General features: G+C 54.9%; 1 protein-coding gene across 2 annotated transcripts; it reads left to right on the top strand.

Annotated features, from left to right (window-relative positions):
- Positions 1-11654: 11654 nt before the first annotated feature.
- ISLR (immunoglobulin superfamily containing leucine rich repeat) lies at positions 11655-15255 on the top strand. Of its 2 annotated transcripts, none has more exons than XM_003944154.3 (2): positions 11655-11964; positions 13117-15255. In XM_003944154.3, exon 2 carries the CDS (start codon positions 13125-13127, stop codon positions 14406-14408), a length of 1284 nt encoding a protein of 427 aa, XP_003944203.1. In that variant the 5' UTR covers positions 11655-11964; positions 13117-13124; the 3' UTR covers positions 14409-15255. The 2 variants fall into 2 exon arrangements, with proteins under 2 accessions (XP_003944203.1, XP_010330339.1); XM_010332037.2 differs by lacking the exon at positions 11655-11964 and adding an exon at positions 12074-12190.
- The last annotated feature ends 2271 nt before the right edge of the window (positions 15256-17526 follow it).

Raw genomic sequence — 17526 nt, 5'->3', positions numbered from 1 at the left:
TAGGATGAGTGTATGTTTTACTATGTGAGGAGCTCCCAGACGTTCTTCCCAAGTTGCTGAACCATTTTTGCATTCCCACCAGCACTGTATGAGCTGCTCGGCATGCTAGGTAGTGCTTGATAATTTCAGCTACATTTCTAAAACTTTTCAGCTATTCTAATAGATGTGTCGTGGTATTTCCCTATTTTAAAATTTCACAGCAGTCATTTTGATTGGCATTCACAACCGCCTCAGAGGGAGCCGAGACAAAAAGAAAACAAAGAAAGAAAAGTCTGGCTGTGGAACGGAAGAATGGGAACAGGTGGGGAAAGGGTCCAGGGAATGAGTGTGACATTGAGCATATTCTGGGTAAAAAATCAGCTTTGGCTGAGGAAGAGTGCCCTGGGGAGGTGGGGGGTGTATCAACCAGACTGCCTCTTCTTGCGGAGCTCAGACCCACAGCTCTGAGAGTCCTCAGGTCTTTGTGTCTCGAGAGGAAAGAAGGAGTTGGGGTGGGAGAAGGGCAAAACTCTTCCTCAGAAAGTTTATTTATTTATATTTATTTATTTTTGACACACGGTCTCACTCTGCTGCCCAGGCTGGAGTGCAGAGGCACGATCATGACTCCCTGCAGCCTGAAACTCCCTGGCTCAATCGATCCTCCCACCTCAGCCTCCTAAATAGCTGGGACTACAAGAATGTGCCACCGCACGCAGCTACTTTTTTATTTTTTGTAGAAATGGGCTTTTGCCATGTTGCCTAGACCAACCTTGAACTCCTAGGCTCAAGCGATCCTCTTGCCTCAGTGCTGGGTTTACAGACGTGAGCCACCACACCTGACCCAGAAAGTTTATTTTTGATGGGCAGTGTCCATGTCACCATGCTGTGAGCTCCATGAAAACAACCCCTTGTCCCTCTTGTCCTCTGCTCTGTCCCCACACCTGGCTCACTGCCTGCCTCATGGTTGGAGCCCAAGAGGTACTAATGGAGTGGATGGAGCAATGAGTATCTCCAGATTGCTGAAGCTGCTTTAGTGAACATCACACAGAACACTGACTGCCCTCTTTCTGCCAGTCTGGGGAAAGTCCCCTTTGCTCACCCTAGGTCCAGCTTATGGCCCATCTGGTCATTTCTTGGCCACCTCTCACACCTGTTCACTTTACTACCCCTCCCTCACCACTGCTCCTCTTCTGGGCTGTTGACGCAGCCTCCTGACAGCTCTCAGGGCCTCCCCCAGTCCTCTGTTCTTCCCAGTTTCTAATCTGTCTTATCTTTGCCAGGTGTTGCGTTCACAAGCCTTGCTCTTATGCTGAGCTGTCATATCCAAGGCCCATACTGACTCCTGATGTCCACAAGAGAAGAGCCAACGGGAAACTGTCCCAGCTTCCTTCCTGCATCCCAGCTCCCACTGGCTCTCTGGAGGGCTCTTGATTATGGTGAAAGTCTACTTTCACGCTTTTGGTTGGTTAGTTGATTTTTTGAGACAGAGTCTTGCCCTGTCGCCCAGGCTGGAGTGCAATGGCACGATTTCGGCTCACTGCAACCTCCACCTCCCGGTTTAGGTGATTCTGCTACCTCAGCCTCCCAAGTAGCTGGGATTACAGGCATGCACCACCATGCCCAGCTAATTTTTTGTATCTTTAGTAGAGGTGGGGTTTCACCATGTTGGCCAGGCTGGTCTGGAACTCCTGCTCTCGTGATCTGCCCGCCTCGGCCTCCCAAAGTGCTGGGATTACTGGTGTGAGCCGCTGTACCTGGCCACCTTCATGTTTTTAAAACTGCCCTTTCCTGCTGAAACCAAACCGATCTGGTCTGCATGGGCTCTCCACAGAACGAAAGAAACAGGGCTTCAGGATCAGAAAGACGTGAGTTCAAACGCTAGCCCCCTATTTCCTAAGGGCTGTTGAAAAATTCCTAAACCTGAGTCTTAGTGCTCTCTTCTCTAGAATGGGCAATAAAAGTACCTACCCTTACTTGGGAGGCTGAGGCAGGAGGATCCTTTGGGTCCAGCAGGTCGAGGCTGCAGTAAACTATGAAGCACTGCTATGCTCCAACCTGAGTGACAAAGTGAGACTTCATCGCTAAAACAAAACAAAACAAAACAAAAAAAGTGTCTACCCTGTGTTTCTGTAAGGAGATGGCATGTATAAAGGGGGCTTGGGATAGACTGAGAATGTAGGAATTTAAAGAAGGGTAGGTATGATTTTTGATAATTCTTGCCTAAAGAAAAAAAGCCTAAAAATAGGGGTATAACTAATTAATTGTTTTCTAATTCTTTCCCGGCCAAAGCACTGGAGGTTGCTTCCCTAGGGAGGGAACTATCTGGGTAGAGATTGGATTTCAAATATGGGTGCTGCTGCCCCAGCCTAATAGGTCCCATGCCCTAAAGATAAGCTGGTCAGTCACGATGCTCCCCTCAACTCCTCTCTACCTTGGGAGAGAGGCCTCATGGGGTTAAAAGACCAAGCAGGGCCGGGCACGGTGGCTCACGCCTGTAATCTTGGAACTTCGGGAGGCCAAGGTGGGCGGATCATGAGGTCAAGGATGGAGACCAGCCTGGCCAACACGGTGAAACCCCATCTCTACTAAAAATACAAAAATTAGCTGGGCGTGGTGGTGCCCGCCTGTAATCCCAGCTACTCCGGAGGCCAAGGCAGGAGAATCACTTGAACCCGGGAGGTGGAGGTTGCAGTGAGCTGAGATTGCACCAGCACACTCCAGCCTGGTGACAGAGCGAGACTCCATCTCAAAACCAAACCAAGGAGAAAACAGGCAAACAGCAACCAGACACAATAGAGAACACAGGCGTGAGGAAGAAGTTTTTTATCCTTTTTCCTCAGACATTTGGGGCCATCTCCTACGTGAGCGTCACGAAGGAGGAAGACAAAGGCAAAAGAATCGGTCCGTCTGACTGGGTGCTGAGTCGCGAGCCTGATGAGGACTGGAGTTTGCTATGGTTTGTATAATAGTGTCTCCTGGGCTGGGTGTGGTGGCTCAAGCCTGTAATCCCAGCACTTTGGGAGGCCGAGGCGGGTGGATCACGAGGTCGAGAGATCGAGACCATCCTGGTCAACATGGTGAAACTGTCTCTACTAAAAATACAAAACATTAGCTGGGCATGGTGGCGCGTGCCTGTAATCTCAGCTACTAAGGAGGCTGAGGCAGGAGAATTGCCTGAACCCAGGAGGCGGAGGTTGCGGTGAGCCGAGATCGTGCCATTGCACTCCAGCCTGGGTAACAAGAGCGAAACTCCGTCTCAAAAAAAAAAAAAAATAGTGTCTCCTCTGAAATTCATGTTGAAACAGAATCCGCCGTGTAACAGTATTAAGAAGCGTGGCCTTGAGGAAGCGATTGAGTCATGAGGGCGCCATCCTCATAAACTGATGGGGTTAGGCCTCTTATAAAAAGATGTGACAGATGGATTTACCCTTTTACAGCCCTTCCATCCCTTCTGCCACTCGAGACCACGGCGTTCCTCCCCACTGGAGGACGCAGCAGCAAAGCACCATCTTGGAAGGAGGGAACAGCCCGTGGCAGACAAACAAACCTGCTGGTGACTTGGTCTTGGACTATCCAGCCTCCAGAACTGCGAGAAAATAAATTTCTCTTTTTTATAAATGACCCAATCTCAGGTATTTTGTTATAGCCACAAAAATGAACTAAGACAGAGTTTTTCCAAGAAGAAGACCCTTAAAATCTTCTCCAAAGCAGATGGGTCTCCTTGGAGTAGAAAGCTCCCAAACATCAGTGAGATTCTAGAAGGAACATTATGATCATGCATCAGGGAAGAGAGTGAAGCTTCAAATGGGCTCTGATTAGATGCCCTCTAAAGCCCAGCCTCGTTCTGGGTTCTGCAGCTGAAGACGTTTTGGGGTATTGAAGGGCTTCCAATTGCTTGAAAAGCAAAAATAACGAGAAAAAAGCTCCTATGTCAGTAAGGCAAGTCATTAAGAAAGCAGGTACTTTTAAGACTGGGTAATAGCAGGAGAATATGTGTACAAAGCTGGGTTATTTTTAGTACTGGGTGAAGGCACATTATTCTTTTGACAATTAGAATAAAGAAAGCAATTAGAAACTCCACGAAAATGAAAAGCCGTGCAAGAAAAGCTGTGGTCCAAATGTAAAGCAAATGAAATGCAGCATGTCTCCGAGCAGTCGGTGGAACGTAAAACGGAAGAGCCTTGACCTTGATGCTAAGCACCACTTCTGAGCGGCCTGGGCACCAGGACATTGGATCCGAAGGGAAGGAAATGTAATTCTTGGATATCCCTTGGCTCAGCAGTGGCAGTGAACTGTACTCACACAGGCATGAGAATGTAAGATTGGTTTATTGATCTTTTAAAAAATTTATACAGTCAATTTCTGGACAAAATGCGGCTGTAACAATTATGACTTCAGAATAGTATCTAAATGTTATCATCATTTAAAATGTAAAAGTAAGACTATAAAAGACTTGAAAGGTAGAGAAAAGATAGAAGTCGGTTTCTCGTTTTACATAGTGGGAAGTCATTAGATTGTATTTTCACTCTGTGGAGTGGGAAGTAAGGCCTATTAGTTACAGCTTGAAGGTAACCAGTAGAAGGACCAAGAATATTTTAATTTGCAAAAACCAGGAGGATAAAGAGGGATGAGAGGGAGCCATACACTTGAACTAAAACCTTGTTTTTCATAGGAGAGTGAATGAGTTTCCTAGGACTGCCATAACAAAGTACTGATACTTTGTTAATATCCATACTTTGTTAGTGTGACTTGGCCCTGCACGTGGCTCACGCCTGGAATCCCAGCATTTTGGGAGACAGAGGTGGGCAAATCACCTGAGGTCAGGAGTTCAAGACCAGCCTGGTCAATGTGGTGAAACCCCGTCTCCACTAAAAATACAAAAATTAGCCCAGCGTGGTGGCAGCTGCCTTTATTGCCAGCTACACAGGAGGCTGAGGCGGGAGAATCACTTGGACCTGGGAGGCGGAGGTTGCAGTGAGCTGAGATCACACCATTGCACTCCAGCCAGGGTGATAGAACAAGACTTCATCTAAAACAAAAACAAAAACAAAAACAGTGTGACTCAACAACGAGAAGTTACGGTCTCACAGTTAAGGTGTCAGCAGGGCTGGTTTCTGTGGGGGAGGATCTGTTCCAGACCTCTCCCCTCCGATCTGTTGACTTGCTGGAGCTCTCTGATGCTTCTCGGCTAGCAGATACACAGCTCCACCAGTTGCTTTCATTTTCATTTTATGTTCTTCCTGTGTCTTCATCTTGCCTTCCTTCCGTATCCAAATTTCCCCTCTTTATTTAATTCTTTAAGACACCAAGAATTCTAAATGTTTCATTTGGCCTTCCAAGTTGTTATCAAGACACATGTGTCATGATAGGAGAATAGAACATACTAAATCGTTTGTAGAATTTATAACTTTAAAATATTTATACATATGGCCGGGTGTGGTGGCTCACGCCTGCAATCCCAGCACTTCGGGAGGCCGAGGCAGACACATCACCTGAGGTCAGGAGTTCAAGACCAGCCTGGCCAACATGGTGAAACCCCGTCTCTACAAAAATACAAAAATTAGCAGGGTGTGGCGGTGCGTGCCTGTAATCCCAGCTACTCAGGAGGCTGAGGCAGGAGAATCACTCTAACCCAGGAGGCAGAGGTTGCAACAAGCCGAGACGGTGCCACTGCGCTCCAGCCTGGGCCGCAAGACCCACTCTCAGGTATTTTGTTATTGCAAGACAAGAGAGAGCCTCCGTCTCAAAAATAAATAAATAGATAAAATATTTACAAATATGGTATATGGGCCTCCAATTACACCCTGTCACGGGCCCTGCGAAGACCTGACATGTGTAACCACGGCGGCGGAAGGACCAGAAACCATCAGTTGTCGGTCTGGAGAGTGCAAAGGAGAAGTCAAGGGTGGGAGAAGGAGGGTCGCAGTGTTTCGTTAGCGGCGTCTCTGCCAATGCGATGCTCTGTTTTGCCATTTGCATGATTCACCTCAATAAAACTTAGAAAAGTTATCCAAGTTCTCACCTCGTCCCTCGAGTCTTCCTGATCCCCAGCTCTCACCTCCCTTCTCGGAGCTTCTACAACCCTCCACGGCTGTGCCACCTTCTGTCCTGCCTGGCCTGCTCTCCAAGAGGCCCCTGCAGACAATGCCACCTCCCCAGGTGCACCGGCCACCTGTGTTCTTGCCTTCCCCCGAGAGGTTCCCTGGGCTGACGTCAGCACAGCCTGCTCGCCCGGCCTCCTCCTGGTCAGCGTTCTCTGCTGGAGCTTCTCTCCTCCCTCCATCTCTAGTCTGGTGCTCCCACCTGCACCGCCCAGTGGCCCCTCAGGGTTGGGAGAAGTCCAGGCTCTGCAGTCTCTGGTGGCTGGGGGCCGGCGGGGAGGCGTTGGATGACACAGTGCTGCAGCCTCACCTTTTCCTGAGAAGCAGGTGTCTGCTACGACAGATGGCTTTCTGCTGTCAGCGAGAGGCTGCGCCCTCCTCCTGACTGGCGCAGGCCTTTGCCACCACTGACCTCTTGATGTCTCAGTCTCCCTCCCTCCCCTTTCCCGCGCCCTCGCTTTCTGCTGGGTCCCCCTGCTTCTCCTTTTTTCTCTCTCTGCATTACCCTCCAAGCCCTTCGCCCTCAATTCCGTCTTCTCATGGAGCAGAGGATGATTGCGACTCCCCCATTCCAGCCCCCCGATCCTGCTTCATCCTCAGGTTAAACTACCCCTGCCCCACCCACTCCACCTGCACCCGCATCTAATCCAGGCCCTTCATGCTCGCTTGTACCAAATGGCCCTTGGCCCATTCCCAGTCCCCCTACAGCTAGCAGAGGGACGTGATCCTGACCCTGTAGCACTGGCTCCAATCTAGAACCTTGATCTGAACAATCACGGCCATTCATAGCACTCCCCAATCCCACCCTTACCCTGTGGGAAAGGCTGGGGCTGAGAACTCGAGGTCTGTGGTGTGCCCTGGGAGTGTGGCCAAGGTCTGCATTCCTGGAAACTGTGGGGCTGGTTTGGGGAAGAACAAAAATAATTCCTATGAAATATGTTTCCATTGGTGCTGCTGCTGGAAACAGTCCCTGAAGACCGAGAGGAAGTTCAGGAGAGGGCAGTGGGAATGGCATCAGGAGAGGGGGCCAGAAACGTGGCTGGAGACGGTCCTGAGTAGAAGGGCAGTGACAGCAGGAAGGGCTCTGCCCTGGGCAGATGGAGGAGGGCGGGAGAGAGGGGGGGCAAAGGCTCCAGCTGGAAAGCCAAGGTCATTGTTCATTCATTCCTTTGTTCAGCAGCTATTTATTGAGCACCTACTAAGTGGCAGGCCCCTTGCCGGGCTTTGGGGGGATAGCAGTGGACAGAGGCAAGTCCCTGCCTATGTGGAACTCACATTCAGACTCCGGAGACAGACAGGAAACCCACTAACAGAGATGTCAGGGAAGGCGGGGAAGAAGGGCAAATCAGGCAAGGCGAGGGGACAGAGAGGGACAAAGACTGTTATAGAGGGTGGCCTGGGAAGGCCTCTCTGGGGAGCTGACATTTGAACAAACCTCAAAAGACAAGAGGAAGGGAGCCCTGCAGGTATGGCGGGACTTTGTCTAGTTAGAGGAAATAGCAGGAGCTGCAGCCCCAGTTTGGGAGCAGGGGACGCGAGGGGCTGCGTGTGGTGAGCAGGGCCAGAGCCAAGCGAGTGAGGCCGGAGAGGCGGCCAGGCTGATACTGAGGCTCCTTGGGTTCCTAGGTCAGAGAGCCCGAGAGGAGGGGCGCCATCATGCCAGAGTGGTGGGAAGGGGTGGAGGAGGATGGGGAGGAAACGGGAGTGAGGCCACCCCAAGGAAGGTCGGCTGTGACCTCTGGGCTAAGGTGATGGGAGAGAGAAGATGGGGCCTGCAGGGCCTCCCCCATCCACAGCCTGGGCGCTCATGCCACGAGGTTCTGCTCACTGCACCCCACATCCCCACGCTCGTGCATGAACAACCAACACACGTGGAAAGCGGGCACAGGCTCAGCTGTCGCACGCACGCACGTGGAAATGGTGCGTGAACACGTGTGCACATGGGCCCTTCCTGTCAGCCGCTATTTCCGAGAATTCTAGACAGGCCGAACACAGGGGCCGAAGGGCTTTAGACCAACTCTGCTGTATGACAGAGGCACTAAGGCCTAGACAAAGGGAGCCTTATGATTTGGTGACCTAGGCAGATCGCTCCATGTCCCCTTGTGCATGTGCACGCACACACGCACACACGCACACGCACACACACACGCACACACGCACACATGCACACGCACACGCACATGCACACGCACACGAGTGCACACAGTCCCACCAGCTGGCCAAACCTTCTCCTAACCCTATCTTCTCAAGGACTAGGACAGCCTCTCGCTCCCAGGACGCCCACAGGCTTAACCAAGTCCCACCAGGAGCGTGCCCAGCTTCCTCCCAGCTAATCCGGCGGGCTGCTGGCGGGGCCATGCGGTGTAAGGCCCCAGACAGACTCTGCCCCTCCTGGTGGGGCGGCAGCAGCCCACACCCACAGCCGCCCACGCCTCGCAGCAGCCCCGAGCTGCCTCTCTCCCCCCGGGAGCCTGATTCCCGGTCCATCGACCTCCTTCCTCCGTCTCTCTTTCTGGGTCTTTCTCTACCTCCGGAAAGGAGGCTGTGATTCTCGGTTCTTCCTCTCTTTCTGCTGGTGTCTCTCTCATTTCTGTTTCTCTCTAGTTCTCTGTCTCTGCTGGGCTTGTCCGTCTCTCTCCATTTTCTCATCTGGATCTTTTTTTTTTGCCTTCCAGGAAAAGCTGACGTGGCGCCCCGGTCAGCGGCAGTGAGGCCTTCTGGGGTGCGGGAGTCCCGGTGGAGCAGCCGCAGCCGGGGTGGGGCTGGCCCGCGGGTGGGAGGCAGCGGAATGGGAGGAGAGAGGGCTGGGCCTCTGCGAGCAGGAAGGGGTGCAGGGGAAAGAGAAACTGGAGGATGAAGGGGGCCCCCTCCCCTGCCAGGGTGACCAACTGTCCTGGTTTGCTGAGACTGTCTGGATTTTAGCATGGAAAGCCCCGTGTCCCAGAAAACCCATCAGTCCAGGTGAACCAGGACGGTTGGCTGATCATCTTCCAGGCTGCCAGAGACCCCCAGGAGACAGGGCCAGGGCTCACAGGAGGGGCTCCCAAGCTCAGCCTCCTAGTCCTGGGGACAGTCAGGGCCCCACATACTCACCAAGGGTCCCCATCTCAGGCCTGAGCCCAATTCAGAGCAGGCCAGGAGAGGGGCGATGGCGGCCCAGACAGCCCACAGAAGGCTCCCAGGCTGAAAAGTCGAGGGAGCCCCCCTTCTAGCTTGCCTCCCTGCCTGCTGGCGTCATCTCCTGTGGGGTGGGCTTTACAGAAAGAACTTGAGCCGTGGCGGCAAGGGTAGAGCAGAGGCCGATCTGCAAGGTCACAAGCCGCTTCCTCGGAGGCCTGCACCTTGCAGGCAGTGGTGGGACCGGAACAGGCCGGGAAGATCCGTCCTGACTGGCAGGCACGCGCCGTGCCCTCTCTGCCCAGGTGGGCCTCTCACTGTTCCCGCCCTCGTCCCCCACGGCTATTCTGACGTAGGAGTTTGAGCTTAGGGTCTGGCTGTCACCAAGGTCTTCCGTAGGGAATGGGGGACAGACTCCCTGCCCCCAGAAGGCCGCTAACACACTCACCCAGCCAACAGAGCGTGGGTCTCCTACATTGCATGAAATATTCTCTAAAAAGAAATATTATCTGAAGTGTCTTGGGCACGCCCCTTCCCCAGCCTGGGCCCAAAGGCCTGGTCTATAAGATGACGAGGAGGTGACGTGGGCGAGCTCTAAACTGCTTCGCTCTGATGAGCACCCCACCTTGTCCAGCAAGCAGTGAAGGGCGCCTACTGAGTGTCTTGCCAGTGCCGGGGATCAATAGCGCCTGGGAAGGTAAGGCCTCTGCCCTCAGTGGGCTTCCTCTCTAGTCAGGGGTCACACATTAAACATGCGTGAATAAATGATCACAGCTTATAGGAAGCGCTAGGAAGAAAAGTCAGGAATGTCAGAGAGAATGGTCACTGGGAACTGAGGGCTGCAGAGGCACCCGTGCTCTGACCCTGGTGTGCTTGGAAGGAGGGAGGTGAGGTGGGAACTCTGAGCTTCTCAGAGCACCCTGGAGGTGAAGCTGGTGGCATAGACTTTGTGCAGGTGAGGGTATGCGTATGGGCTGTGCAGAACAGAGTGAAGCCCCCTCCACCAGGAAGCCCTCCCTGACTGACACTGAGATCACTGAATCTCCCCTCTGGTTTACAGTCTCTGGTTGACCCACCAAATTCAGGACTTTCATAGAAATTCTCCAGCACAGTCAGGATGTTGCAGGAGAGGGCTTCCTCTGCAGAGGAAGGAGAGGGCGCTCTGCTTTAGACCATAGTAATATCCTCAGCATCAGACTGGGGTGTTTTGCAGGCAGTGTGCTGGAGGGAATGGGGCGTGATGAGCTGGACCAGGCTTCCTGGGGGTGCTTTCAGCCAGACGATCCCTGTCCACCTTTGGCCCTGCTGAGAGGGTGAGTTGAGTCACGAGCAGAGTTCAGCCGGTTATCTGATGGAAGGCGAAGGGAGCTGGTGGAGGGCTCCTGAGGGGTACAGCAGGCTTGCTCTGCGGAGGGCGAAATTCTTCAGTCCACAAAGTTCTTTTCTGGGGCTCCTTCGTCTTTAATTTCTCTTCCAGCTCCCTTGTTTAGAACCTGTTTTTCGTTTCCCCGTGCCCACTCCCCCGGGCCTTCCCATTTGGGAAAAGGGTTCAAATATCCTCACCCTGGAGGTGTCTGCCCCTTCCACACAGCTGGTGTTGGAACAGTGGAGCTCAGAGAGGCCAGCGGCGACCACCTGGGTGTCCAGCACCAACAGTGGGATCTGGGGCCCTGCTGGGGGCACAGAGAGAACCCTCCAGGAGTGCGGCCCCGTGGCCTCCCTTCTGGGTGCCCGGTGGGCAGTCCTGGGGGATGGAACCCCTCTGTGGGTCTGGGTGTCTCAGAATCCCAGCCAGGAACCCTGAAGGCCAAGAAGTGCCCGCCCTGAGTTTTCTGAGCCCGGCCTCCTGGTCTCCTCCCCAGCCAGGGGGGGTGCAGTCAGCGGCGGGGCCTGGAGTCTTGGAGCTTCAGCTCAGTCTCGGAGCCAATGGGGTATGTTTTCTTAGAAAAACACGCCTGACGTCTCGGCTTTCGCGGAGGGGTTGGTGTCTGCTTTGTACGCTTTGGCCTTCTTGGCTTTTTTCCCGAAACACACACACACACACACACACGGATGCACACTCACTTCCACACACAAACTCACACCAAGATGTACCCACACACACACTCGAACACAGAAATTCACATACTTGGTTTCATACACATCCACACACACACACACATGGCAAAATGCACCCTCACACCCACAAACTTGTCCACAAACACACAGACAGCCCTGGCTTGGGCAAAGGCTTCCCCTTTTTTCTCGTTTGAAGTGGACGTCTCCCCCACCGTGAGATTCCCTTTCTCGCCCTCGCCCCGCTGACATCCCCCTGGCCCCGTCATTTCTTGGGTGCTTTCCAGACAGTGCTGTGTCTTTAAGGAAACTGAAGCTGCTAAAAGTGAGTGAGAGGGAGAGAGAGAGAGAAAACACAACCCCTCAAAAATTTGGCATCTCTTCCCCCCTCAAGTTTCTGGTGTCACTTAGGAAACACAGGTCTTTGTTGCTGCAGAGAAGCAGTTGTTTTGCTGGAAGGAAGGAGTGCGCGGGCTGCCCAGGGCTCCTCCCCACAGCGTCGCCTCGGTGGATGGTCCCAGGCACCCTGTCCCTGGGAGGGAGGGCACAGGCCTGCACACTGAAGGTGGGGCGGGACCAGGCTGCCCCTCGCTCCAGCATCCAAGGCCTTTGGGTGCCCTTGGCCCTGAAGACTGTCGGGGCTAACGTGGTCCTTCGTTGCTTTTTGCTTCCACCTTAGAAGAGGCTCCGCTTGACTAAGAGTAGTCTGAAGGTAAGCTGGTGGGGAGGAGGGCTCCAGGGCCAGCGGCGGGAGGGGGAGGCCCGTTGGACGTGGGGGCTGGTTCCCTCTAGGCCCGCCCCGGCTGGTCTGCGTGGGACAGTCCCTAACTTGGAGCCGTCCAGGGGACATCTGCTTGTTCGACAACCCACAACTGAGGCCCCGGAAATCCCATCTGCATTTGGGCTGAGCCCCTGGCCTCACCCAAGTCAGCGAAGAGGTCCTGGCAGGGGGTGATTTAGGCAGCTGCCTGGCTAAGTTGAACAGAGCAGGCCAGGAGTGTGATTCCGCCGAAAAGTCCTGGTGTCTGCTGCCGTCAGGGCCGGGGGAGCGGGAGGGGGCGGGGGGAGCGGATGAGGGTGGTGAGCACTGCACAGGGGGCCTCGTCTGGGCCAGGGCAAAGCATACCTATGGGGGGGGCTCCAGTGGGAGGGGCTGCGGCCAGGATGTGGGAGGGCAGGGGGAGGTTCTGTGCCAGAGGAGGGACGGCTGGAAAACAGATTTCGAGTCCTAAAGTCAAGTAGGAACAGGCCGAGGCAGGGAGAACGCTCCACTCGGAGGAGGAGCTGGGGTGCTCTTTCATCCTGTCTTCACCCTGCCTGGCTGCGTGACCTGGAGCAAGTCCCGGCCCTGCTCTAGGCCTCAGTTTCTCCTTGTGTAGGCTGGGGGTAGTGGGCTAGGTGGTGCTGGGCTTTAGCTGGGTCATGTGGGGCAGGACCGCCTGATGAGAAAGAGCTCGGCCGGCCGGGCGCGGTGGCTCAGCCTGTAATCCCAGCACTTTGGGAGGCCGAGGCGGGTGGATCACGAGGTCAAGAGATCGAGACCATCCTGGTCAACATGGTGAAACCCCGTCTCTACTAAAAATACAAAAAAATTAGCTGGGCATGGTGGTGCGTGCCTGTGATCCCAGCTACTCAGGAGGCTGAGGCAGGAGAATTGCCTGAACCCAGGAGGAGGAGGTTGCGGTGAGCCGAGATCGCGTCATTGCACTCCAGCCTGGGTAACAAGAGTGAAACTCTGTCTCAAAAAAAAAAAAAAAAAAAAGAAAAAAAAAAAGAAAGAGCTCTGGCTGGGGTTGTAGGAGGAGAGTCCTTCCGGCAGGTCCTCGGGATCCCCTGGGTGACAGGCCCTTCTCCTTCTCTGCAGGAGGCACCATGCAGGAGCTGCGTCTGCTCTGGTGGGTGGTTCTCCTGGGCCTGGCGCAGGCCTGCCCAGAGCCCTGTGACTGTGGGGAGAAGTATAGCTTCCAGATCGTCGACTGTGCCTACCGCGACCTAGAGGCCATGCCACTGGGCTTCCCAGCCAACGTGACTACCCTGAGCCTGTCAGCCAACCGGCTGCCAGGCTTGCCAGAGGGTGCCTTCAGGGAGGTGCCCCTGCTGCAGTCGCTGTGGCTGGCACACAATGAGATCCGCACGGTGGCCGCCGGCTCCCTGGCCTCTCTGGGCCATCTCAAGAGCCTGGACCTCAGCCACAATCTCATCTCTGACTTTGCTTGGAGCGACCTGCACAATCTCAGTGCCCTCCAGTTGCTCAAGATGGACAGCAACGAGCTGACTTCCATCCCCCGGGACGCCTTCCGCAGCCTCGGTGCTCTGCGCTCGCTGCAGATCAACCACAACCGCTTGCACACACTGGCTGAGGGCACCTTCACCCCGCTTACCGCCCTGTCCCACCTGCAGATCAACGACAACCCCTTCCACTGCACCTGTGGCATCGTGTGGTTCAAGACGTGGACCCTGGCCACGGCTGTGTCCATCCCGGAGCAGGACAACATCGCCTGCACCTCCCCCCACGTGCTCAAGGGCACGCCGCTGAGACGCCTGCCACCGCTGCCTTGCTCGGCGCCCTCCGTGCGGCTCAGCTACCAGTCCAACCAGGATGGTGCCGAGCTGCGGCCTGGCTTCGTGCTGGCGCTGCACTGCGATGTGGACGGGCAGCCGGCCCCCCAGCTTCACTGGCACATCCAGATACCCAGTGGCACTGTGGAGATCACCAGCCCCAACGTGGACACTGACGGGCGGGCCCTGCCCGGCACCGCTTCGGCCAGCAGCCAGCCGCGCTTCCAGGCCTTTGCCAACGGCAGCCTGCTCGTCCCTGAATTTGGCAAGCTGGAGGAAGGGACCTACAGCTGCCTGGCCACCAACGAGCTGGGCAGTGCGGAGAGTTCAGTGAACGTGGCGCTGGCTACACCGGGCGAGGGTGGCGAGAACACACCGGGGCGCAGGTTCCACGGCAAAGCGGCCGAGGGAAAGGGCTGCTATACAGTTGACAACGAGGTACAGCCTTCGGGGCCGGAGGACAACGTGGTCATCATCTACCTCAGCCGTGCTGGGAACCCCGAGACTGCAGTCGCAGGAGATGGGGTCCCTAGACAGCTGCCCCCAGGCCTGCTCCTGCTGGGCCAAAGCCTCCTCTTCTTCCTCACCTCTTTCTAGCCCCACCCCGACGGGGACTGGGCCGAAGCAACCCCTGCGTTTCCCTAACTCTTCCCCTTCCCCTGCCAGGGCTTCTTCTAAGTGCTGCAGGGGTCTGGGGTTCGCAACTCCCGAGGCCTGCATGGGCGACTTCACGTTTTCCCACCTCCCCTTCTCATGTCCCTGCTGCCGACTCCTAGACCTGCTGCACACTAGTGACTAGGATAGAGTTTGATCCCTTAACTCACCGTCTGCGGTGCTCGTTGCTGCTAACAGCGTTGCCCATGCTCTCCTTTCAGGGGCAGCATGCTAACAGGGCGATGCCCTCACCCAACTGGGAGAAGCCTCAGTGGTGAATTCCAGGCGCTGTGACTGTGGAGCTGGCCAGGGCCAGGTGTGGGGGAACAGAGTTGGGGCTTGGCCAGGAGGGGGTCTGAAGCAGACAGGGCACGAGAGGAGGCTGGGATGTAAAGACAGTGGCGGGCGTGGCTCTGAGGCTCTCCCAGGCCTGCTCAAGCTCCTGCTGCTCCTTGGTGCTTTCTGATGACTTGGGGGCTTGGGAGTCCCTTTGTCCTTATCTGAGACTGTCATGGGGGGATCCAGGAAGGGCCTCCCTTCCTCTTACCCTTCCTCCCTCAGCCCGCACCCTCTATCCTGGAACCTGTCCTGCCTTTCTCCCCAACTACCCATCTGCCGCCTGCTCCTCTGCAAAGGCCAGCCAGCCTGGGAGCAACAGAGAAATAAACAGCACTTCGGATGCCCTTCTGTGTCTGCCTGGAGTTTTGTCTGCATCTAGGAGCCCCTATGTGGAGACAGGATCAGGAGCTGAAGAGTCGGGGCCGCCAGCCTACCTGCCCACAGTGACAGGGGCCCCTGAGACCCCAGCAGCCTGTACGGGCTGGCCTGTGTTGTGCCAGGGGCTGGGGCTGGCAGTGAGCTGAGCTGCAGATGTTCCCTTCCTCCAAACCGTCCCACAGGACAGGGGGCAGGAGCTGGCAGTGGCTGGGCACCCTGAGCAGGGCCTGATGTCAGCAGTGGCTTCAAGAGGCATTTCGGAGAGGCACACGGAAGTGGAAGTGCCTGACTGGCAGCTCCTCTTCCCCGTCCTGCTCCTGGAAGAGATGTTAGGAACGAAGAGGAAAGGGGATAGGTGGGGCAAGATGGAGGAGACACATGAGAAGGCGACGCAGGACAGAGGAGGAGAAAGCCCCGGAGAGACGGAACAAAAGCACGCTTGAGGGAGAAGCTGGGGGGACAGATCGTACTTACCCGCCCCCAGGAAATGGTATTCCAAAAGGAAAGTCCAAATGAGGACTGCAGATTCCCGTAGGAATCTTTCCCCATGGAGCAAGTGGATCAGTAACTGGCCTGGGCTGTGTGTGTGTGTGTGTGTGTGTGTGTGTGTGTGTGTGTGTGTGTGTGTGTGTATACAGCAACCTTCAGCCTGTGTGTACGTATAGCAACCTTCTTCAAGCCTGCTCTGTGTGTGTGTGTGCGTGTGTGTGTGTGTGTGCATATAGCAACCTTCAAGCCTGCTCTGTGTGTGTGCGTGTGTGTGTGTGTACATACAGCAACCTTCAAGCCTGCTCTGTGTGTGTGTGTGCGTGTGTGTGTGTACATATAGCAACCTTCAAGCCTGCTCTGTGTGTGTGTGTGTGTACATATAGCAACCTTCAAGCCTGCTCTGTGTGTGTGTGTGCGTGTGTGTGTGTGTACATATAGCAACCTTCAAGCCTGCTCTGTGTGTGTGTGCGTGTGTGTGTGTATACAGCAACCTTCAGCCTGTGTGTACGTATAGCAACCTTCTTCAAGCCTGCTCTGTGTGTGTGTGTGCGTGTGTGTGTGTACATATAGCAACCTTCAAGCCTGCTCTGTGTGTGTGTGCGTGTGTGTGTGTGTGTACATATAGCAACCTTCAAGCCTGCTCTGTGTGTGTGTGTGTGTGTATGTGTGTGTATACAGCAACCTTCAGCCTGTGTGTACGTATAGCAACCTTCTTCAAGCCTGCTCTGTGTGTGTGTGTGCATGTGTGTGTGTGTGTACATATAGCAACCTTCAAGCCTGCTCTGTGTGTGTGTGTGCGTGTGTGTGTGTGTGTGTACAGCAACCTTCAGCCTGTGTGTACGTATAGCAACCTTCTTCAAGCCTGCTCTGTGTGTGTGTGTGCGTGTGTGTGTGTGTGTACATATAGCAACCTTCAAGCCTGCTCTGTGTGTGTGTGTGTGTGTGTGTGTGCGTGTGTGTGTACAGCAACCTTCAGCCTCTCCAGATGGGAAGCATAAGGATGAGGTCCTAAGCTGGAGACCCCACACAACCTCCTATCTGAGCCAGGTCAGAGAAATGTCTTCCTACTGCCTCTATCCCACCCCTTTCAAGATTGAGGCTGCTGCCTGCAGAGACAATGGCCCAGGAGGAGGCTCTGTGGCCTCTGTCCAGAGCTCCCAGAACTGCTAGCTCAGCAAAGTGGAGGCAGGAGGCCAAAGAGTCTGGGGTAGCAGCTGTGAGCCTTGGCTGCCGGCCAGCCCCCTTCCCTCCCTCCTGGTCCACATACAGCCCCTCCCCATGCCCACTCTCTCCCCTCATCGACTTGCAGCTCCTGCCGAGCTGATACCACCAGCAGCGTGTATCAAGAATGACTCTTAATCTAAAATAAAAGTCGAACAAAAAATGACTCACGTCTGGTGGAGAACAGCAGGAGGGAGCCAAATCCCATGTGCTGGGCCACCTTGGGTAAGTCATTGCCCACGTCTGGGCTTCTTCGGTTGCCTTAGAAATCAAATGACGAGGTGGGGCAGGGTGCTGCTTCAGGGTGCGATGGACTCTGATGGCCTAAGCTTGGTATTCCCAGGCTGACTGGGACAGCCCTGGCGCCATTCCCAGCTGAGCGGGCTTGGCTTCCTGGAGCAGGACCTGGGTCTAATGCCTGGGTCGGGGCCGCGGCTTGAGGGGACTAGCTACTCCCCTGCTTCACTGTCTTCCGTGGTCCCCACTGCCCTCCGGGTAAAGCCTCAATTCCCCACTTAGAGCCTCTCTGACCTGCTCCTCCAATGAGCCCACCCTTTCTACCTCTTCTTGGAACAGTGAATTCCTTGTTCCCTTAATGCTCCGTGGTGTGCCATCCTCTGCACCTTTGTTTATA

Source organism: Saimiri boliviensis, chromosome 2 (assembly GCF_048565385.1).
Source record: "Saimiri boliviensis isolate mSaiBol1 chromosome 2, mSaiBol1.pri, whole genome shotgun sequence".
Lineage (NCBI taxonomy): Eukaryota > Metazoa > Chordata > Mammalia > Primates > Cebidae > Saimiri > Saimiri boliviensis.
The sequence above is the reverse complement of the archived record's forward strand: the minus strand, read 5'-3'. Positions and strand labels throughout refer to the sequence as shown.